Source organism: Manduca sexta, chromosome 26 (assembly GCF_014839805.1).
Source record: "Manduca sexta isolate Smith_Timp_Sample1 chromosome 26, JHU_Msex_v1.0, whole genome shotgun sequence".
Classification (NCBI taxonomy): Eukaryota; Metazoa; Arthropoda; class Insecta; order Lepidoptera; family Sphingidae; genus Manduca; species Manduca sexta.
In genome coordinates, this window is record NC_051140.1 from 3,917,647 (window position 1) to 3,941,609 (window position 23,963).

At 34.9% G+C, this 23,963-nt stretch overlaps 2 protein-coding genes and 1 long non-coding RNA gene across 5 annotated transcripts in view; 2 read left to right on the top strand and 1 right to left on the bottom strand.

Moving 5' to 3' along the window:
• Nucleotides 1–532: 532 nt before the first annotated feature.
• LOC115449851 (zinc finger protein 239) lies at nucleotides 533–5,617 on the top strand. 3 transcript variants are annotated; one of them, XM_037443490.1, is made up of 8 exons: nucleotides 533–604; nucleotides 800–888; nucleotides 1,302–1,425; nucleotides 1,684–2,125; nucleotides 2,838–2,952; nucleotides 3,492–3,649; nucleotides 4,067–4,223; nucleotides 5,450–5,617. In XM_037443490.1, exons 3-8 carry the CDS (start codon nucleotides 1,420–1,422, stop codon nucleotides 5,601–5,603), a joined length of 1,032 nt encoding a protein of 343 aa, XP_037299387.1. In that variant the 5' UTR covers nucleotides 533–604; nucleotides 800–888; nucleotides 1,302–1,419; the 3' UTR covers nucleotides 5,604–5,617. The 3 variants fall into 3 exon arrangements, with proteins under 3 accessions (XP_037299387.1, XP_037299386.1, XP_037299385.1); XM_037443489.1 differs by having other exon boundaries at nucleotides 540–604; nucleotides 1,703–2,125; XM_037443488.1 differs by lacking the exons at nucleotides 533–604; nucleotides 800–888 and adding an exon at nucleotides 1,001–1,223 and having other exon boundaries at nucleotides 1,703–2,125.
• A 660-nt stretch (nucleotides 5,618–6,277) lies between these two features.
• On the bottom strand, nucleotides 6,278–8,223 carry LOC119190669. The gene is made up of 2 exons (XR_005113045.1): nucleotides 8,092–8,223; nucleotides 6,278–6,938 (listed from the first exon to the last, which is right to left on the bottom strand). It is a non-coding gene; the product is annotated as an uncharacterized LOC119190669 (long non-coding RNA).
• Nucleotides 8,224–8,279: 56 nt separating this feature from the next.
• LOC115449849 (metal transporter CNNM4) overlaps nucleotides 8,280–23,963 on the top strand; it is a 29,493-nt gene continuing 13,809 nt past the window's right edge. Inside the window, exon 1 of the mRNA XM_030177739.2 lies at nucleotides 8,280–8,790. Within this exon, the coding sequence (XP_030033599.2) occupies nucleotides 8,414–8,790 (377 nt within the window). The 5' untranslated portion in view covers nucleotides 8,280–8,413. The remainder of the gene's footprint in view (nucleotides 8,791–23,963) is intronic.

The following is a 23,963-nucleotide window of genomic DNA, read 5'->3' on the forward strand; positions in this document are numbered from 1 at the left end:
AGGTAGATTTACCAGTAGATTGCTGTTTAAAGTTGCGACGAGATAAAGAGCACTTGAGGCTTTTCTATCTTTTAAATATATTCAAAGGATTCTAGAAGAAATAGAAATACGAATATTTTGCAGCCAATACAGGTGCCATCTGCGCGAGCTCGCTCCTCAGTAGGGCATATGTAGGGCTCGAATCACAATACAATTAATTACTGACGCCGGATAAACACGGCAAAAATCCCGGACATTTGGGCGAAATATGAGATTTCCTCCGCACATCACTGAAAAAATTTTTTTTGCAGTAATAAAAACATGGTTATCATTTTTTAATTTTTATTCATTTATACATACGAAATATTTGAACTTTTAAGTAAGATTTATTTCAATTTATCGCTTATCTATAAAAAAAATCCCTGACAACAAAAGTCTTCGGGTTTTACCCGGATACTTGTTAAAAACCCCTGCCGGACGACCCCCGAAGGCCTTTCAAACTAGGACAAACCCGGGGAATTCCGGACGGATGGCAGCCCTTGGTAAACATAGTATGGAGGATAAAGGCAAGTAAAACCATTTCGTGTATTTTCAAAGAAAAAAGGCTGTCGAAGAACATCAAATGGTAAGGACATGGTAGCAAGTGAGACAATTTTTAAACATAGAGCTAAAACTTACTGAAACAAGAAAAAAGTTTCCGCTTTGTTCAAATTGAGCTTTTATAGGTAAAATTTCATAGAATGTTTTATCTACTATTGACTAGTTTCCAGGGATTTATTTTTAATTGTTTTGATTCTCAAACTTCATATTAAATTTTAAGGTAAGGCTTCTCCGTAATATTACAATGCTCTTTGGTATGGCTCATCGTCTCCTCATCGTTGTTTGAACAAAGATTTTTCCAATATCTAGGTAAGTAGTATATTATACATACATACATATGTATAGGAAGAATTAGGAAGGCAAAAAATATCCTTTTCACAGGGAAGAATAAAACGCAGCATTCGTCTTCGTTTTTTAGTGATGTCAAATGTCAATTTGAAATTTAACCTCAATTCCAATTTGTAAATATTTTTATAGCGTAATTCGTGATTTTTTTAATACCTAATGCATTCAAAATATTTACAATGTCAGTCGACACTTATTTTTGTTTTTGTTGTTTGTCTACAAACGAATTATCCTCAATTTACAGCAATGACAATGATAAAAGCTATGCCGAACTTCTTAGAGAGTTATTTTGTATAAAGGTAATGTTTTTCTCCGCCCTATGGACATTCCTAAAATACATTTAATGATTTAAATCTCTATTTCGCGATGTTTTCCAGATATCTTCAGATGGTCATGAAGATGATGGTTATATTTGTGAACTATGCGCTAAAAGACTGAAACTAGCCTATGAGTTGAAAACTCAAGTAATGACAACTCTAAAAATGTTACAGAATTATGGGTGTAAGTATATTTAATATTTATCAAATTATAACTTCTATCTGTATTTACATACACCAAAATTGCTTTGTATTTTTGTGGATGATAATATTATGTAAGAGACTACAGTTATTATCACTTAAAAATATTAAATTATATCCATTAATGGTAAATAATTATAGACATGAACCATTATCATGTCCCTCAGCCTATACCAAATAAAAATAATAAATACATCCTATTAATATTATAAGTATAGATTTGTTAAATGTATTTTTACAGATATTTATTGTTTTTTTAGTAATTGAAATAGATAAGTCTCTGGAGGAGATGTGTGTTACAAAAATAAGTACAAACTACACAGATAAAGAGGATAAGTATGAATTAGAGAAAGTATGGCTCGATCACTCTACAGAGGATCTGAAATTGATAATTAATGACTCAATAAAAGAAGAAAATGTGGAAGGAACTAAATTTAAAACTGCTAAATACACCACAAGGGAGAGCAATGACATGTCCACAGCATCCGTCCCAAACCTTAGGTTGAAAAGGGAGAAAGTTATAAGTAACAGTAAAAAAGGAAAGAAACAGTGGCAAACAGGATTCAATATAACAGGGGAGGTGAAGTGTGAAGTGTGTGATACAAAGCTGCCGAATATGTATGTGTACCACACTCATATGAACAGCCACTATCCAAATCATATATGCGAGGCTTGTGGTAAAGGTAACAAAAAAATATGTATATTTTCTAATTCTTAGTGGCAATAGCCTGTTGCATATAGAATAGACTGCTGAGACTAATGTCTGCAGGTTCAAATCCTGAGGGCATACATCTTTGACTTTTCTAACATTATTTCTATTCTTTGTGAATAATCACTTGCTTTAATTGTGAAGGAAAACATTGTGAGGAAACCTGCATATCTGAAAAGTTCTCTATAGGAATTTAGAGGTTGTGTGAAGTCTACTAATCCGCACTAGGCCAGTGTGGTGGGCTAAGGCCTAATCCTCTCTCAGTAGTAGAGGAGGGTTGTGCCCTGCTGTGTGACAGTATATAATAAAGGGCTCATGTTATATATTTTTTATAATTATTAATACAAGACCTGAGAAAACTAACGGTTATTGTTACACCAGTCGCAGAAATTTATTAATTAAGATGAACCATAATATTATACAATAAATATTTTTATGTCACAAGTTATTATAACAGAACAATATAAAAAATTGGTATAATGAGATTTTTTTGTTATGTACATACTAACAACAATCTATCTATTAACATATTTGGCCACACATGGGCGTGAGCTATTAGAAGGGTTGGAGGGACATATTAATGAATAATATAACATAAATGTATAGTAATTATGCTATACCACTGTATATTCAGGGTAGTGTAATGTTGGCACCATCTTATGCTCATTTGTTTGGATTTTTTCCAGGATTCCTAACGGAAAGGAGACTAAAACGCCACATGCCATCACACAAGCAGGGGTTGTTCAAATGCCAAAGCTGTGATGCAGAGTTTACTAACTACAACACATTGTGTTCACATAGGTTGGTAATTGTTTTCACAGTATCATGGACATACTATGTTACTATTGCAGAAATGTTTGTTTTAAGGCAATGGTTGTAATTTCTTTAGCTTCTAATATATAAGAGGCTCTTTCCAATTCGCCTAACTGCCTCAAATTGTATAGACTATATTACTAACTGCTTTCCACAAAATATTGGAGACCTATAGTCATTCAGTTCTGGTAAATAGTATTAGACCTCACCCAGTATACTACCAAGCACATCACATTTACTATAAGAAATGCATAACAGCATTCTAACAAAACCCCCCTTATATCGATATAACCGTCGGAGGTGGGGGACGGACGGATCCATAAGCGGAAATTCCTCACCCTCGGCCACCAAAATAGATAAACTATGATGTGATGTTGTGTACTCCCCAAAGTCGATAATAAATAAACCCCCGAGTCGAATCATTTGTAAAGAATAAAATAATAGTATTAGAACTATTAAAAAGCCTTTCAAATGTTTAGCATTCGGTAATCTATTAGTGAGTTCTCCATGCCCATTGCTATATCCAGGCAACGCAAGCACAGCTCGGTGCAGTTGTACAAGTGTCCGCACTGTGGGGATCGGTTCGCGACGTTCACGCGGCGCGCCCTGCACCTGGCGGCCGTGCACGCCGAGCCCGCCGGCAAGTACGTCTGCCACATCTGCGAGAAACAGTTTCTCGTCTCTAGTAAGACGCACCTTTTTAATCCCTCCGTTTTCACAGATCTCCATAGAACAAAGACATTCAAAGCAATATCTTTATATTTATTTGTCGCGTAGATTTTAAGTATTATGACCTCCTGTATTACTTGTGAAAATACTTAAACGCAACTCCCTCTTTGTATAGTGCAACATGACTTGTACAGTTTAAAAACTTTGAGATCGTGTGCATCTAGCCGTGCGTCACGATGCTCTGCATCGATTACATTATGTTGCTTATACCTTTGATAAACAACTTTCAGAGCTTGTTAAAACACCGAAAATATGTTTTCCCTTACATATTTTCAATTTACTTAAAAAAGTCAATAGAATTTTCGCCACATCTCACGAAGTTCGGAACTCGAAACCATCCAACCTGAATCTTACACGATTTGTTTCAACGCAGGTAACCTAAGTGCCCACATGCGCAAAAAACATCTAAAAATCAAACGTCACTTCTGCAACGAGTGTGACGCCGGCTTTTTCCAGAAACAAGAGCTGATGTGTCACATGACCGTCCACACTGGCATCAGCCTGTTCCAGTGCTCAGTGTGCAACAAAGGGTCAGTGTAAAGCTGTATACTGTACAGTGGCGAAGCGTCCATACAACCCGATTCCTACCGGCTTCCCTTTTAGGTTTATTTACGTTTGTCTTAGTCTTTGTTTTCTGTGAAATTGGCCGGGATATGTTAACTAATACATTTATTTTGTCTCAGGTTACGTTTTTAAAAATTTGTCCCTTGGCCACTGATACTTTAGACTATTTAGAGTACAGAATAATGTATTGTAATCCATTCCTAATGATTTTTAGCCAGCCTGAAGTTTTTTAGATACTTTTATCCAGTCATTTAAAGCTATTCACTAGAATAATTGGCTACTAAGGAAAAAACTGCTCACAGTTAATTGTCCACATTTCTGATTCTTTAAATGTTAAATGTGGTAATAAATCATCAAAAGATTTATCGAATAGACATTTCCTCAATCTATCTCCATCTACATGAAATCAGTTTGCGCGATCAAAGCTTGGCTTATCATGTTTTTACATCGCGGAAAACTGTTCAAGATTATCCAGCTGATACATACCACGTTATTGCACACCCGCAACGTGTTGTTTGTATCCACTGTGCGAAATGGATTTTCCTTAGGTTTCCGATGTGGGAGTGATAAGCCGTATCTGTGATCTATAATTTGTCCATGAATTTAATAGTTTATCTGTAGCACTGTTATCACGTGCGTAATTAGGACCAAATTGTGTTAATTACCTGAGGTAACAGGATAGCCATGTTAGTTGATAAGCATATTTTCGGTGCTGATCGAACAAAAAGATTCTTATATCTATAGCCATTAGTTATTACAAAAAGTAATTATAGATAAGCGTAAATAATGCCTCTTTGGACTATTTGTTGCATTTACAAGCGAACCCCCTTATTCATAGACGTTTTTTAACTAAGGACAGAGATTCCTGTGATAACAAGTCTTTTTCTCAGTGCTGACGGCATGGTAGCCTTCGCAGTGCGTAGACATAGGGCCGTTGTGATTGGCTAATATTGAGATACAACTTGAATCTAGTTGGCTGTCAGAGAAATAAAGCTGAACAAATAGCAAGCTGTCAGTTAACAAAGCTGAGAAACAGACTTGTTATCACAGCAATGCTCCGACCTTAAATAAATAACGTCTATGAATAAGGGGGTAAGTGAAAACTCCGAGCAGGTAGTCGCTTCACATCCATGTGATGGACACGATTTAATATTTTGCAATGAACTATCTCTTATTTATGTAAATATTTCAGGTACCGTCGTAAGAAGGCCCTCGAAGTCCATCAGCGCATACATACGAATGACAAGCGCTTCTCGTGCCCCTTGTGCCCGAAGAGGTTCATACAAAAGTGCACTCTACAAGCACATCTTAAGACGCATGCAACGAAAAAACAGAGTGAAATATAGTTTTTATACTGGAAGAGTTTTATTTACTAGTACCTTTCTCCCCAATAGGGAAACACAAGTACAGAATATATTCCATCTCCTTGCTTTAGGGGAAATGTGTATGGCAAAGAGAATTTTTATGTGTAGATGGGCTAGTCCACCAAGAAGTCCTGGATTCGAATCCACGATCGGGTAATGCTCTACTTTTTCTAATACGATTTGTCCACTATTTGGGTCTTCTGCGAGGTTGGCGTTATAGCGGTTTTTATTTTGAATCGAATTGCTTACTGCACTGAAACTGCCATTGCTTCTTGATTTTAGGTAATGAAAATATTATAATGCCTGCCAATTATATAAATGTTTATTTTTTTAGGCGTTGTGTACCTAGTCATATTTTTATTGCAATTATCTACTCTGATTAAAAGTATGCAATAAATTAAAATTTTCGATCCAACTAAGTACTTATAGTTTTTCAATAAGGAGCGATTTTTTAAAATTAGATAAAAGTTATCTATCAAATAATTTATAACCTGGCTAAATTCAAAAGTAAACAATTATTGTACAATTTTGTATGAGTAACCGGTCTTTATAATTTGTTTAAATTACTTTAAATTGTATTTTATCGTATCGAGTACTTCTAAGTTTTATCAGACAACTGAAAGATGTGAAGTAGGTTGCAAATAAAATAATCTAACCCAGGTTCCGTATATATTTAAGTATACAACTATAAAAATATTAAAACTAAATATTTTTGAACGGAAAATTATCAGTATTAGTTACAGTACACTACAGTAAATCATGACTTATTTTATGTGGATACTAATAAGTAAATACATAATATTATTACTAGTATTACCTTCTTAAAAAAAAATTGGGGCATAACATTATTACACTCTCACTATTCTTGCTTTGTAAACAATATAGTAAGCTGTATACTGTTATACAGTACCGTAACTATAGGGTAGCATCAGCATGACTAGCAAAATGTTACGCTCCAGGCTTTAAGGTCCCCTAAAATATTGTAAAATCTAAGTACTTAGATTTTTGTGTATTGGAATCAAAAGAAGAGTTCGCCGTAAAAAAATATAGGTATAGATTTTTCATGTAGAGGCCCCATTCGATTAGTTTGCCACGGGCTCGTTATAATTATACCACTGGACGTACGTTTAACAAACACACCAGCGCCGTATACGTAGGATCTACATGCACCGTTATCTCTTGAGGAGTATCTATCACTCTATTGTTATTCATCTTAAAATAATGCACAATGTACATCTTGTCAGATTGCGGTGTCGCCGTTGCCGCGGACTTAGCCTCCTAACTTGTGACAATTGTGGGTTCGATTCCTGCTTTAGACTGCAACAAATATATGAAGATGATCTAAGATATTTTTATTAAAGATGACTATGACCACTATCGTGTGTCGTAAGATAAGTTACCGTTAATAAGGATTTACATGCAATACTTTGCAACGTAGTGCAGATCTATGTGTGCAGTCATTATCTTTTTACTCAAGGTACGGATATTTTCAGGGCAGTTCAGGTTTTTTCATGTTTTAACAACACAACTTCTAAGTTGAATTATATCTACTTATATAATAAAGATATGATTATTTCGCTGGAATGTCTAATAACTATGTAACATTTGGGTGAGGGAAAACGTATGTGGGTCAGAAAATATTTGATTTTGTGCCAAAAGTCTTACGGCATCATCAACATTTTTCACTCATAAGCTAATATAAACGTAAAGATATATATGTGTGTTGTTTTGGGAGGGTTTGACGATGAATAGGAGTTTTGCAAAAATGTTGTGCTTAAAATACGAAGGCGAATTGCGGGGCGAAGTTCGGGAGCGAGTTGTTCGAGTCTTAGGATGTTTAGGTACTACTTACGTATTTTGATATTATGCTTATATATAGCTTTAGTTATTTCTATTTATTACAGTCATGTCTATAGTTATTCTTTTCTAGCTAAATACTTGTACTTATCTAGAAGTATAACCACCTACCTACTTATCGAGATAGGTCTACAGACTTCTAAATAGACTACACAGAAGTTTTATAAACTGGAAGTAGTAGATAGTACTTAAATAGTTTAACAATTGTGTTTCGAATGGTAAGATACCCAATGACCCAAACAAAGTATTTTTGTAGCACGCTATGTGTATTTACGGTATGAACTAATATAAGTACTTATTTGTTTGTGTGTCATATAGTGACTCACCATAGTTAAATTAGTAAACTTTTAAAGTCATACAGTAAAACCATTGCCAGCAGATAATAATTTATTAAGTTCATACTTAGTACTTACTAACTTAATTTTTTGGTTCATGTTGAAAAAGCTTTTACTTATTGGAGTAACGTTGTTACAACACTATCTTATAACGTTACGTATTTTATCGATTCGGATGCGTACCCCCACGTCATACCATGCATCGCATAATATGATGCGGTAATCACTCAGTATCCTACTAATATTATTACATATAGGAGGACTGTCATCATACTTACTTACAGTTTGAAGCGGTGTGACATCACGTTGGACCAGTCACAAGTGTTTAATATAATATACATGCATATAGGATACAATGTCTAAATGGCCCGATTCTAGCTAAGCCCCGAGAATTGAAAGGTATAAAAGTGTTGGAGCGCTTGAACAACATCCCTACTCAGCTACTGTATCGCGGTCGAATGTTGACTCGTTGAGTCAACTAGAGTAGAGCCACTTTGAGTTTACACATTTACTGATTCACTCGCACAGATTAAAACTAAGGGAGCTTCACGCTAGGCTTCCAGTTCACTCGTGTGTTCACTCGCGTCGCGGCCTACTGACATGGCGGTTGTGTGTGTGTTACGGACTAGTGGTTTATATTTGTTATTATTTTTAACATTAAATACATGCGCTGAGTCGCCGCCATGGATATTCAATGTGAAACTAAACAATTACACGTGCAACGATAATAAATGTGTTTACAATTTAGACGTGAGCGGGTTGTATCAGTGGTCTTTAACCTACGAAGCGGTGCCGCGCGACAGGCTCTGTGAGCCGGAATTTAATGTTGTGAGCTCCGGTAATGTTGATATTGAAGTACCAAATACGGAGAAAAAGTTGTATTTCTGTGTTAAAAGTCCAGAAGGCGTTTGGTTAAGTCAAGGAGAACAATTATATTTGGACGGCAGTGACGTCATCGGGCGTACCTTCAGCAATCGGTGAGCAAATTGTTTCCATTCTGTTGATGCAATTACATATCATTGAAATTTGAAACCCAATAAAATAAATATGAACGTGAAAAATTCACGTACTTAAAAAAAATATGTCCACGTCTTACATAACTCGAAAAGATAAATATCATATTTATTTACGAAATATCTAATCTTTTATCAGAATTTATACCTTCTATAAGAACCTGTTTACGCAGAGATTTTATATTAGGTTTAACCATAAAATTAAATTTTGAATTTACAACGTGGGTAGTATGCGTTCAATCGTCCGCGCAGCGGACACCTTGTCGGAATTATTCGCAGATGGTTGGTCGACGCGACGTGAAAAAAATTATTTACAGTTAATCGTTGTCTCTGCAGACGGCTGTTTATTTTTGTTCTAGTGACGTTAACCAACGTAGCTAGGTACGTAAAAACGTGAAATCTAAATGATTGCTAAGGAATACTCAATAGGGCTTCATTATAATTCTCGGAACCTCATAAAAACATCACGTTCCGAGAAATAGGTATGAAAATTCATATAAACTCTAAATACTTGGTACAAAGGAGATTGAGCTACACAAATTGGGTATTTCAATTAAATATATCGACATTATGTACCTATCTATGGTGTATGAATTATAAAGTGATCTCAATAAAGACTTTAATGATAAGTAACAGGTTTATAGACGAACACCTATAATTTTACATATAATCGACATTATTTGTAAGCTTACGTGCTCTTTGTTTCTTTATTGTACCTTTTTTGTAACTACCCGTTATAAAGTACGTATACTATATTGCCGACAGCAATAACTAAACATTCGCAGGCCGTGACTGACCAAGCAATTATTACTACGCGGGGACGGACATCCTGTAAAAATACTAGGGGGTAGTGGTTACTTTTATCGTTTATTATTGATGAACTGGTATGGCGGTGTGATACGCCCGTGTCTCGGGAAACACCTTAAAGCCGTTGATCCTGCCCCTGATCTCTCCAGTATTGTCGGATTGCCGTTTCACCGGACTATGAGAGTAAAGAAACATAGAGTGCACTTATGTATTGCGCACACACTTTGCAGTGTAATATCACGTGCGTACCAGACTGATCTTCATTGGAATTGGCCGCCGTGCCCGGAATTCGGCTAGGAGAATTTAATTATTGATAAACTAGCTACCTAAATTAAAAATCAAATGTCATGCTAATCGATCATGCTAAATGTATTATAAGTACCAAATCTACATTTCAAATAAAATATCTTCGAAAATTGTTCTGATTGATCAGTACCGTCTCACTCACCCCCAATGGCAGCAGGCATGCAACGAGTATAATCAGTAATTAGTAATGACTAAACACTAATTGCCAACGCGCGCCATTTCCTAGTGATAGGTTTTTTCTCCCGCAGTCAACACCGGGGAATACCCGCGAATAGGGTACTGGAATCCCCCGGCTTAGCGAATGCAGGATCCTGGAAGAAAGTTGGGAGGGAATAGCTGGGAAGAAAGTGTGAGGGAAGGATAAAGAAACCTCTTAGGATGGGAGGAGGTAAAAAGGCTAGAAACTGTTCGCGAGCCCTTATTGGCCTCCATGTGAATTGGCAATCATGAGATATACCCACAACTTTGTGCCATAGGCGTGCATTCAGTGTGGAGACCAAACGCACAAGAATTGTCTCGGGGGTAGGTGGGATAGGAGGTTGCTATATCGGCGCCAATTCTTATACTCGGCAAGTACACGATGGACATCGTAATGTTTACAGTCTACACATGAATGTCGGGTCAACCGGAATAATACCGGAAACCGCCCACAATCATCTAGCATATACATATAATATGCTAGTATTATTAAAATAAATAAACCTATCATTTTCCCATTGGTAACAGTTTTGTATTTATTTGCACCCGTCATCTAACTAAGAAACTTATATAGGCTTGCATAATATCAATATAAATACGATAAGGTTAACAAACAGAGGTAAAATTATTGTAGGTATTTGTTTGTTGGTGTCTTAACCTCTTATAAAAATGTACACGAGTGATAACACATTTCTGCGGCATTGCGGGACGGATTTTTATTATCAGACGATCTGCGAACGACTGTAAAAACGTGTAGTGCTTTGGTTTGTGCTTATAACCTCATCTCATTATAATAATATGTTAGGAGTTTATGGCTAATTTTAGTGTTCACAACACGGAAAGAATCTACGATAAAATAGTTATTAATTTGTTCATTAGATTATGTTCAACATACGTACATGCACTTGCACGACACTCTAAGTAAAACAAGAAGAAGAAAAAAGGAAAATCCCCGATTTTGATGGATGCTTGAAGCCAACTTTCAACCAATTTTTCTTTTGTTACTATCCTACTTTTTCATTACAAATTGGTCTTATAATGATTGGTCCTAAACTGCTATACTAATGTCCTACGTAAACCCTCCCTCCTCCCCCTGAGACGGGCAGGTTAAGACAAAGGTAATAATAAAAAAAAATATTATAATGCTTAATAAATATATGAATTTCTTCTTTTTTTCTATAAATACATTAACTCTAGCCTTTTTTTATTTATATGCAATCTATGTTGTAAGCCGAGAAAAATAAGTGCACTTTTGTATGTGTCCAATAGTGCCCCTTCTCCTACATGTTAGTGCTGGCTGTTATCTTGAAACAATTAATTACGCGCCAGCACGCAGCACCAAACATGGCGCCAAAAGTTGTTTTATTTTTTATTTTATTGGAATAACAGAAAACCGGTTCTAGTTTGTAATACTGTCCTATAAAGATAATTTACTGTGATCGCTGAATGTTTTTTAGTATTCTAGTTTAACTAGGATTATTCAGAGAAAGTATGTTATATAAATTTGCAGATTATGCTATTTTACATCGTGATACACAAGAATAGCGACATAAATGTAAGAAAGATCCTTGTTAGTTTTGCTGGATAAGCAATCTCAACTAACCATGCCTAAAGCCATAGAAGCCTTCAATTTTATATTTTTTTTGAAAAGGCAACTTGTGTTGTACTTGAAAACGTTTATAGCGGAAACACGTACGTACTGAGTATGCTATAACATGATTGCACAGTACACAAACAGTTAATTTTGCCTCAAAAGGAACGAGTGCATTGACTCTAATACAAAACATTTGCATTTTTTAAAGTTGATGGAAATTTTAGAATAACTAATTACGCTTATCAAAACGTTAGTTCTGAATGAATACTTAAAAATTGTTGAATTGTTGATAAATTACTTAGGTATGATCTGCTGTTTATATTATTATTTTTTAAAATACGTAGCAAGCACGCTAATTTAAATAAACGCAGCTAAACTCTACTTTAAACAAGTTGTATACATTAAAATGGTTTATTCTTAAATGCTGCCAGTATGTACTTAATGAACTAATATTTATAGTATAGCTTGACCTGAATAATAAAAAAAACTTTAGGGGGCGCCAATTTTGTTTTTTTGTATTTTTTTTTCTATTCACGTAATTTGGAGCACTGATGTCAAGCGTAGTAGTATGATAGACGTCAGTCATTTTGAAATTTTTCTACATGGATATATGTATGTATACCAGTCCTATCATAACTTAACCCATCAATCAAAATTAACTTAAATAATTATATTTTTATTCGGAGGTTAGAATTTTTTTACAGAAACCTATGGAAATATTAATTTAGCTTCACTGAATACATGGTTTGCGTAAATATTAGAATCGTACAAAATTAATTTCACGCATTTTGACCATGACGCCATACCTTAATTATAATCCTCACACATTCGAACAACAAATGTTAGACATCGTCTATCACATTGCAAGCTTCGCAGAGGTGAATTGACTTTACCCATGTGATGACTAAACTTGCTTGTTGGATAAGGCCTAAATTATTTTTTATTTTATACTTAACATTAGCCACCCGCCCCGGCTTCGCACGGGTGCAATATTTCTCCACTATTTAATGGACGTTATTATACATATAAACCTTTCTCTTGAATCACTCTATTAAAAAAAAACCTCATCAAAATCCGTTGCGTAGTTTTAAAGATTTAAGCACACATAGGGACAGAGAAAGCGACTTTGTTTTATACTGTGTAGTGATTGTCAGCACAAGAAATGAGTACGAGTAAACCATACAACCTGTATGGTATACTAGAGATACCTATCACTAGTATACCAGTATACTAGGTATCACCAGTATACCAGTATTCCAGGTATCACCAGTATACCAGTCTCTTTCCTGTGCCAATTTTCACCTTTAAACTAATAAAACTTGGATTTGTCAGACTTGATTCATACTTTATCTTCAGAATTGTAGAAACACAAAAAAAATTATAACTGCCAAAGACTTGTTTCTTATATTATACTGTAGACTAAATGGGGGTTAAAGGGAGTCGTGATGCGAGCAGTGGCGCGTTGTTTTGTCGATTACTAAAAGACTCCGAGGTGGACGATAATGCAGGCGGCTAGTTTCCCGCAGTCGTAGACGCCAAAAGTGCCCTTTAGAGTTCAGGAGCATCTAAATACCTACGTGCAGATAGGGGCTGCAAAACGGCATCGCACAGGGATTGTCCCGCGCAGCTGTCTTAGTGTAAGAAGAAACCCTAGGGCGGCCTCGTATGCGGCGAAGGTCACCGCGGATTTTGCTCGGTATGCCACTTTATGGTATACATAATGTTAAGAACTCTGCCCAATGCTCACTCAACTGTTGCTATAGGTATTCCCGAGTAAAACCAACATAATCTTTTACCCCACAGTGGTGGTAGTGATAATGTTTTTTCCCCGAAAGGAAGAAAAACGTACCTGCTGTATGTGAAGTTAATACCTGCTGTAGTTAATTTGGCGCCAAAAAATTTCGCTGGGATCTTAATATACATGCCACAAAAATGTCTGTAATACTTCAATACATTTGTGATACTTGGGTAAAAATTACAGAACTTATGAAGCGGCTTTACCTGTGTCATATATCCATAATTAAATAACTTTCATTAGTAACATGAGCACAGTGAGGCGACCTTGTGGTGCACGTATATTTTAGCCACAAGACTCGTCTGGCATCCTGTCTGGTACGTTGCCAACGCTGTTTACAAATATACTTGTCAATTTAGAGCGCCGCCTATCTCATACACTCTGACTAAGGTTCTTTTTTACAAATTGGTTCTAAGTTTCCGCAACCAGAATTTTCAATTTCAAATTGGTCTATGGCAATAAGGGATTATAATAAGAATAGAATCTTGCATTCGCTACCCATTTATTAGGGGTTGGCAAGTCCAGCATAGGCAAGACATAATAGTACTTCGGTGCGCGGTTGCGCGCAATGTTTGACTGAATGAATGCAATGACATACGGATTTTCCGACTTTTAACCGAATCCAAAGGTTAACTAGCGGTTTGTCTATTTGTAGCATATTTTTGTGTTTGTTTAGCGATATTTTTTTTATCTAGTGCACTAATTAAAATGATTTTTTTTGCGTTTTATTTCGTATAAGCTATAGCTTTGGTATGATCCCATTTCATTTGTATAGTGTCTTAGACATCGAAGATGCAGAACGGAATTCCTTAAAATCAAATACAATTTTGATGATTAATTTTGTGTTGAGTTTAGCATTGTTTCAACATATTATGTAGTACACAAATTTAAAATATCCTTGTTTGTCCTTGAACTTCGAAGATGTAGCAGGGGACTTCTTAGATTAAAATAGGTGTTTTATGCTATGTGGACAAAAAAAAATTGGAGTCGGTGCCGTAGTTGTAAAGATAACATTTGTTAATTATATTAATCAAATTCAATTATTTTTCGATTTTAATGGTTACAATCGAAAAATAGTAAAGTACTTTTTCGTTCGACTGGCTTTTTATAAACATTTTTCTAGTCATTATGTATTGAAAACTGATGACGCAACTGGATCTGTTAAAAATCGATATAAAATAAGAACTTTGGATATGTAAAAAGTGTTATCAAGTTGTCGTAGGACAAAGCTAATATTTTTGGCCACTATTATATTTGAACTACAATGTAAATGACTATCAGTGCATTATAGTCACGTTGCTAGGATAAAATAAAATAATGAACACTATCTAGAACACGCGAATCGTGTCTCCATTAAATATATTAAATTATTTCTACGTGTTAACATACATAAACAATGTGCAACAAACTATTACGATATTAGTTAAGAAGAATAATAAGAATGAAAATGTATAACCACATCACGGATTAAATGATTACAAATAAATCTTGGCTTTAGTTATTAACGGGCTTAAGAGGTGGGCTTTAATATTATAATTGATTATTAAATTAATTACAAGTATGAATCAATTACAAATATTATCGCGGTATAGTCATTTCCTATCACATTATGCGACGTGGACCTTGCGGGATATACGGGTGAATTATCATTTAAATTAAACTCTTTAGAAACTGGAAACCTTTAGGAAAGCTTGCGGTTCTTCAAAATATTTAACAAGCAGCCAAGTGTGCAACGATTTTTCTTTTATTTTCTTTAAAAAGTCATTTCTTATGTATAATATATTCTTATAATAGTATAGATTTGACGTTTTAATTTTTCCCTTGACTGTACCTGAGCGATGGTACATTACTTTCTTATAATTGATGAAATTATAATATATTTTTAATTTAGATTCAAGTCAAGAGTATTTGTCATATCATGTTGTACATAAATTCGCCAATCACCGAGAGGATAACTAGAGAATAAACGATAAAATTACCCTATAGCATACCTTATAATTAAACAATGAGAAAATCTTAAAATATTTGTCGGCGAGGTCGCTGTGCACGCAAATAATTCCAGTCTCATTATTCAATATGGTACAATATAAGGGAAATTTTTTTATCATCTCAGAAGTTGTAAAGCAACTTTAAATCGCAAAGGACATAATTATGTGCTTTGCAAATAAAAAAATAATTATTTTATACACATTTGTCTGCGGTCGCACATACAATGTCTGGAACAAATTGCTTTAATTAGGGAAAAACTTTGTACACCTTTTAAATGTGGTTAATCGCGCTCATCTTCGGAATCAAAGCTTCAAAAGGTTCAATCTTTATCACACCCTATCGATGAACCTTTTCGATGTCCTATTATTATTTTGGTTATGGAAAAAAAAAACAAAATAGCGGTATTGTAATTATATTTTTAAAATCTATTCATAATTATGGTAATTAATTAACCGTATATATTTTGACCACGATTTAAATTATTTAGGTCAAAGGAGAATTAGACAAAAAATAAATTAATAATGTGAATTAATTAACACAAAACTCATTTATTAGCAGTAATTAGTAGAACCGTATCTCTGTATATGTCAGAACAATAAAATAATTTGGCAATGCGGAAATTTAATTATCTATTCAATCAGCTAATGATGGGAATATAAATGACATGATTCACGGATAATATTTCACGCGTTCAGACTCAACCATCGAACCACTGCTCTGTTACCAGCCGAGACTCTAATCGAAACTCAATTGTGTTTGCCACTTGCAAGCACTGTCACAAAGCGCTATAAGTCATTGTTACATCACCTACTTACTGGGAACGAAACAAAGTGTTATTTGTCACCCGGATAACTATAATGGCTTATTTAAGCGCGTCGCTAAGCAATTTCGTTGTTGTTATTACCTTATTGTACAACTTGCGGCTCGTGGTCAAACCGCAAGTGACGAATGATAGGCTTCCGTAGATACTAGCGTGGTGTAAAACGTATTTTTTTGGTACTTAAAGGAAACGGTTAAATACTTTTTAGTATTTTAATTGCAATAAAAATATTTCTATAACTTCGATTTTTTTTTTTAATTGTAATGGTAACTATGAGGCTATAAGTAACTTGTGTTACTTAATTGAGGATAGAGTCGGTCACCCGTGTTGAGGTTACACCACTAAAGATGACAGTTGATGTTAAATTCAGTGATGATAAGTTCGTGAGAAAAACTGAATGTGACTCATAAACTGTTTGTGCTTACTCATGATAGTCAGAATGTAATTACGTTTTCGTATAACCTCTAATAGTAGATAACATGCAAGAGGTTTGGCTCTTGGAGTTGGGATATCCTATACTAACTTTGACCATGTTATTGAGTTATTTAAGAATGGTTGAAAAAACTACGTATTTTATCTATTCTATCGTTATTACCACAAAATATTTAAAAAATAATACCTACGTATAATAAGTGTTTTGAACCACTTGCGGAATTTTATACTTACTGCAGGTAGATTGTGGTAATACTTTGCTTCTCATATCTTGGTGTAATAAAGACGAGGAAAAATGACGAAAACATCTGATGCAAATAGTAATGATGGCGTCACTCCTGCACTCCCGAGTTATTGACTTCTAGTGAGTCAAGCAGCTTGATACGGCATGCATGACGTCATACGCCACGTCATTGCCGCGCTTTTTGGCAAGTATAGAAGCTATTGACGTTATGATGTCTTTCTGTTATTTGTCGGATGTTAAAATTGGTTTTTAAATATTTGTCTTGTGACTGATTAATAACCTACTTTCTATGAATATTACTCAGAGCAGTTGAAATTTTGAGAATAATGACGCATCGTCACGAGTTATGCAGATGCCTTTGTTAACAATATTGACAATGATATTTCGGAGGTGTATAGAATGTGAAGAAAAAATACGAATGTGGCAAAACATTTTTTAATTTGTGAAATATATATTTGAATTATTTTATTAAAACATTATTTAGGTATCTTATGATAATAAAATTCTGTATCTAACTAGGATTAACTAACCTAACTTTATGACCACTGAACTTCATTGAACACTCTACATTCATTTCGTGTGCGGTAATTGTTTCACTAATTGGATAAACTGTTGTTCCATACGTGATGTTATCTCTACACGAGGACTTTGGACAAATTCCAGAAGCTTCAACCTTCAGCGTAGGTACATTGAGTCATGTCAGTTAATCCACATTGGCGCGATACTTTTATATTTTCCAAGTATTTAAATTAGAATGCAGTGTCGCCGGATAAACTAAGTATGCCCTTCACATTTCTTTTACTTAAGTACGAATGTAGTTGGGTATAAGAATTGTGTTAGATTTTGATCAGTCCTGAGTTATTTCTCATTTTTAATCATTTAAATATGTATACAGTATAACCAAATAAAACTGGTCAGTTTATCAACCATTGGGGAGTTGGCGGAGCGATTCATTAGCGTTGATTAGACAATGACTCACGGACGGACAAAACAATACTGCGATAATATTACTATGTAGTGTATACATCACACTGGTGTACTCTGTAGAATGGAATAAATACTTCAATAAATTATTCATTTAATTCTGTTAATTAAGTAGGTACGCCGCGCCGTCGCATTACCACTAAAACAATACAAATCTCTATACTGCAGGTACATTATCCTAACTCCATTATTTAATTAATATTTTATTTTTATTGATGTTTTTGCAGTAAACACTACCTATATACCTATTTTTATACAACAAATAAAATTTTACTTAAAATTCATAAAATGCGTAATCAGCGAATAATGATAAAATTGAGACTTAAAACATGTGCACTGAATAATTAGCTTGATGTGACTTATGTTTGTTTGTCTCCATTGTGTAGAAATATAAATGGTTAACCTAATGCTAGGTGTTAAACCTTTACATGTATACATTACTTTTTTTTAAATAATATCCGTCAACAGACGGTTAATTCGGAAACTAATTTTATTAAAACGGAAAATACTTTACTACGTATCGTGATATTCAGACGATGAAAAATATCCAAACGTCGGCATTATAATTGATGTGTGTTGCTATTAGTCTAAGCTTTTGTTGTTAACATACCTAAAATAGTTCCAATTAATTAGCCACACGATGTGCAGTTTTAATGACTGAATAAAGCTAATGCGCACTGCGGAAAAATAATCTTAATTCCAATATTTCGTTGTTATTTACAAGCGTTAGGTATTCACACAGTAATTTTTATGCTTCCATAGGTTTTAATGATCCTTCGATAGGAAGCTACTATAGAGGTACAAGTATTATTTAGCAAACTTGTTCCTGTAGCCACAAGCGGCGATTATGCAATGTTAAACAAGGTCAACCTTCGCTTCATCCCAAGGGCTCCGTAAAACGTGGCACCGCTAATGTGCGAGACCAAATAGATCATATATAGTCATAAAAGAGGTATTCGCATTAAATAGAACCATAATTATTAATATGTTTTGATCATAGCATGAGTGGAGTCCACACCGGCTTTAACTGATATATTTTTGTTTTTATGGGCCGGTTCATTGGCAGCGACAATGTAGTTGATTCGTCTCAATTGACCGCGCTCGCTTGCTTAACGAAGGGGAGTTTTTTTCACATCTTATTAGTTAATTGAATGTTTTGTATTGTTTACAATGTGGCTTCGAGTTCCACGGCTACATTTTATTCTAATATGTTAGTTATACAACAATTTAATATATTTTGAACTGTGTGAGACACTTTTCATAGTTCTTAACGGGAATAACAGGCATTATGTAAAAGCTTTGTTGGTTCCTCGTTGCTTAGGCGGCTACTGCTCTCTATATATCAACTGAAATGTTGAGTTATATCAGAAATAATTTGACAGCCTGAGGCTCTGCGCAGCGGGTGTTGAACCGTTGTAAAGACAGGCCGCAGTTGATTCCGGCACTAAGGCAAATTTATATGCCGTCCGTAAATATTTGTTTTGTAGCTGGGAGATATGGGAATGAAGATCCTTCGTGGTTTTTAATACCCACGTAATAAAACCTATGTCTGTTGCTATTAATTTATATTTAATTTATCCGGTGGTAGATGAATTAAAATTATTAACATTTGGCAAAAAATACTTATACCAACAAGTTTGACATACCTATATAATTCGTCAAGCAAATGCAATCTATATGCGGGTAAATTGTGTACGCATTTTCATCGTAGGAATTGACACCTCACTTTAATTCTGCATCACATTCCACATATTTCGAACAGGCACAACACGCTGATTGCCGTTAAAAGAAAGTGTGCCGCGGTTCCAATAGTGTCCTCAGTAAATAATAAAGACAGCTGAAATGTATAAAAATAATATAAACGGCACACATAAATAGAATGCTGACGTAATTTGGCGCGGGATGCGACGCCCGACGAATTTACGAGTTACATAAAACGCTAAATCGTACTTAAAGAGTACTCGGAGCAATAAACCGGAGAGCCTAGCGCTGTAAAACGTTATAAACGTGTTTGCAAGTGATTTTGGAGATCTCTTGAAGATGTAATAAAGAATTTACTTCTTATCAAATGAGAATGGGGTTTATGAGGTTCTGCCTATAGTTTTAGTAGTTGGGTTAAGCTCACCTGCACGTGGAGTTCTCTTGATTAATAGACTAGCTTTTGGATACCGACAATCTGCAATGGAACAAGTATGGTTATGACTCAAACATTAATTCATGAGGTTGGTCGAGGCGTATGCTTAGCAGTGGGACATGTATGTGTTATTCGGAATGAGATGACAAGTTTCGACTAACAGGCATAATTGTTTTATTAAGAAGATTTTTATGCATTGTTACATGTACTTAAGTCAAAAATGAAACTAGACTTAATGAAATAAGCCACATTATTATTACGATGGGTTGCTTTGGTTGACAGTCCAAAATAGTCTTTCCGACCGAACGAAAGACTTCTTTGGTTTTTAAATATTGGTATAGAAACTAAGTATGCTTGTGCTTTGTTTGTACCCAACCTTGATGCCGTTTTGAAACAACAATTGTTTATAAACATTTTTAGCTGCTAAGTGCTAACCTACATTCCGTCACTATTCACCAAACGGGTAAGGTTGATTCAGGTGCGGATTTAGTTTTGAATAAAATCATTTGAAATTTTTATAGCACGAAAGTAACTGATGCAATACGATAAGGTTACAGTGTGATGGCCTTGTATGGAATGCGCGTTTTCCTTAAAGGTATTACAGCAGCCAGGTTTGCACATTGGATTGTTGTCAATAACTGCCATTTTATAAAAGGATATCAACACAGTTGTCTATGACCTATTAATATCGTGTTGTACATGTTTGTGCAATTTATTGCTCCGAATGTGTAATATAAATACACCGATAGATAGTTACATACGATTAAATGTTTATTTATGATACGGGAGGTCGTTAGCCCCGAATATTTGCCTAGATTCGCTGTTGATGCTTAACGACAGCGCTGTTTGCTTTTTAATTTTGGGCTCCTCTTAGCGCTTAGGCGTCAGAATATGTTCAATAGAATATAGTTATATGTTGGCTATTATGTTATATTTATATGGCAAATATTGTTGTGTAAATATTAAACTTAAATATAAAAGTCAGAAACCAATGTATTGTATCCTTAGACCATGTAGAAAGGAAGCGCCATGTGCCTAGTAACGGTAAAAATCGGTCACTTTTAGTGTCACTACATTGAAAATACAATACGCATAGACGAACCGTATTGTGTCGATATGAACGCACATATAAATAAATCTTCTACGCACACTAATATGAATCAATACAGGTGTGCATGATCAATTGGTCTTATACCTTTGGCAGAGGGATTGGTCAGACAAGCCGCATCTTTTATATTGCGTAAGATTGTACCACATAAATTGCTTAAGTTTATTTCCTAGCTAAAGGTAAAATAAGGCTTTTAATGTAGGTTCGTATTAAAAATTTTGATTTAACAAAGTTATTCATTACAAATTAAAGACCGTGTTTCACCAAAATATTCAACACTAACGGTTTCACGCACTACATCAGGAACGCATTCTGTTTACAGGGTCTCGAAGAACGAAAATATTTCAAATAGGGATACTGCCATCATAAATCAGATTTATACATATTTATTACAAGTTCAGATTAAATAAATTGTTGTTGTTACGGCCGAAGTATTAATCAAATTACGCCCAAGGTCTGTGTCGCGTGACCAAACGTACAATGTACTAAGTTAATGGAGGATGACCTCGTTGGGTAAAAGCCTGCAATCTAGGCCGAAAGGTTTTCTGAAACTCGACCTATTTTCACACAAAAATCGTAGTGGTGTTATATTAAAAGTAAAGGTGCCAAAGTCCAATTTTTATACAATAATACTTGGTATCGTTCCAAAAAAATGAAATGTGTGTTTCATTAAAACAGAAAAATTGTAATGTTGCCTTAAAAATGTGATTAAGATACTGTTGTTGGATGGTAATAATAGCAAATAATAGACTGTTCACTATTCTGCTTATTTGGAAATACGTTTTCCTCTAACCCGACTAGTGTTCAATTAACATTGAGTTAGTACTCGGTACTATGGCTAATAAAGTATATACTGTCAATATAAATTCTTTAACTTTATTATTGTCTTAAAGACTAGATATTAGACAACACTTGGGGAATCGTACTTCGACTGCAATGTTGGTATTAAAATGTTGACGTAGATCAGTCTGCCTCCGACGTAAGTATGGTCGCTTGGCGTACTAGAACTACCAGACGAGGCTATTGGACATGCGCCCGTATGACGCTGTCGCCTCCCTCGTAAACGCGTCGAGATGATAGCTGATTACGAAACACGCGACCGGCACGTGACACTGAGGTAGCCTGCTCTTTGCGGCTAACAGCTGGCGAGCGAGGCTTTCTGCCAACTCGGCGAGCGCGTGGCGCCAAATATAATCCAATGAAATAGCAAGTAACCGTTATCTAGTTATTTTCATAGCATTCTGTAACGAAAGTGATATCAAAATTTTTATTGGAACTTTATTAATACTACTTTTATTTTCACAAAAATTATTATCCATTAATCAACATTTTTGATTGTTTTTTGAACGAATATATTCAGCGATTAGACATTTTATTGTTGACTAGCTGACCCGACGGACGTTGTCCCGTTTTAACTATGAATTTGCAGCGCGCATTCTGTTTTTTTAAGTTTCTAAAGTTCCGCTCAACTTTTTTCTTTCATAAAGTCCTTCTCCTGACAAAAACACAACAAAAAAAAATAATTGTGAAATCAGTCCAGCCGTTCACGCGTGATGGCGTGACTAAGGGAAATAGGGATTCATTATTATTGTTGATATTAATCGTTTCATTCATAGTTTATAGCTATGTGCCATAAGCCTGTGTGTAAGCCGTCTTGATAAATTAATTTCCCAAGGTTGTCAAACTGCAGAAAATGTCGCTTTGTACCATGCAATATTTCACAAGTATTTTTATCTATATCATTTTACGTAGGGTGTTGTATGTCACAAGATACTTATCTTTACTAACGCTATAAATAAGACAGGTGCGGCAATTAAATAATAAAAAATATTTAAAACTAAGTAAATCTTGAATGCTGTTTTGCCCCAACCTTAGTCAATCCTCATATAGTATTGAATGTACAATGTACATTCTTATTTCTTAGATAATATAATGTCTCAGGGTTAAGATAGTAGTACATTGGCATGTGGTAGAGAGGTGCCTACTTTGTATTCAAAGGTGTCGGTGGCGTTGGTCGGGCGTTTCGCTTACCATCAAGGGATTTTCCATCTTGACATTTATTTGTAAAGAAAATATATCTTTACCATTATAATAACATATCTGGCAATACAGCTAACAACACTATTATGAAAAATAAGATCTTAGCAAATTCAATTATGGCGCCAATTTGCAAAATTTTCCTTTGAACTTAAACGCCAGAAGATATTGATCGAACATGTTTGGAAGCCATGCCTAACCATTACGGCAAACAACGTGAATACATATTCTATTGTGTTTATACGAAATATGAATAGTCTAAACAAAATGAACTGGCACGCGTCCCGCTGAACTACAAAAATTTTAGTTTGGGCCAGTAAATAAGCGTGACGCTGGCATTATTGGCTAGTGATTAGATCATATGAATGGGTTGACGAACATCATGTGTTATATACTGAATGGAACGCCGCGACCTGCTTGTCGTGAATTTAAACTATATTTTACATAAGTACATACGATTATGCAATCATTTGGAGTCTTGAAAGTAATTAATATTAGATTTTTTATGTTCACCAATGACTGGTTGATTTTTGTTTTCCCACAAATTTTGAAGTAACATCTGCGAGTTTATCTTTTGCGTAAAATCCGTGTCCAAAATTATTTGACTGCTTCTGCATTCTTTTCATCAAAGTACATGATTGTTAAAGATGAGACTTCTTATGCTAAACAGCGACGTACAATAGTTGAAA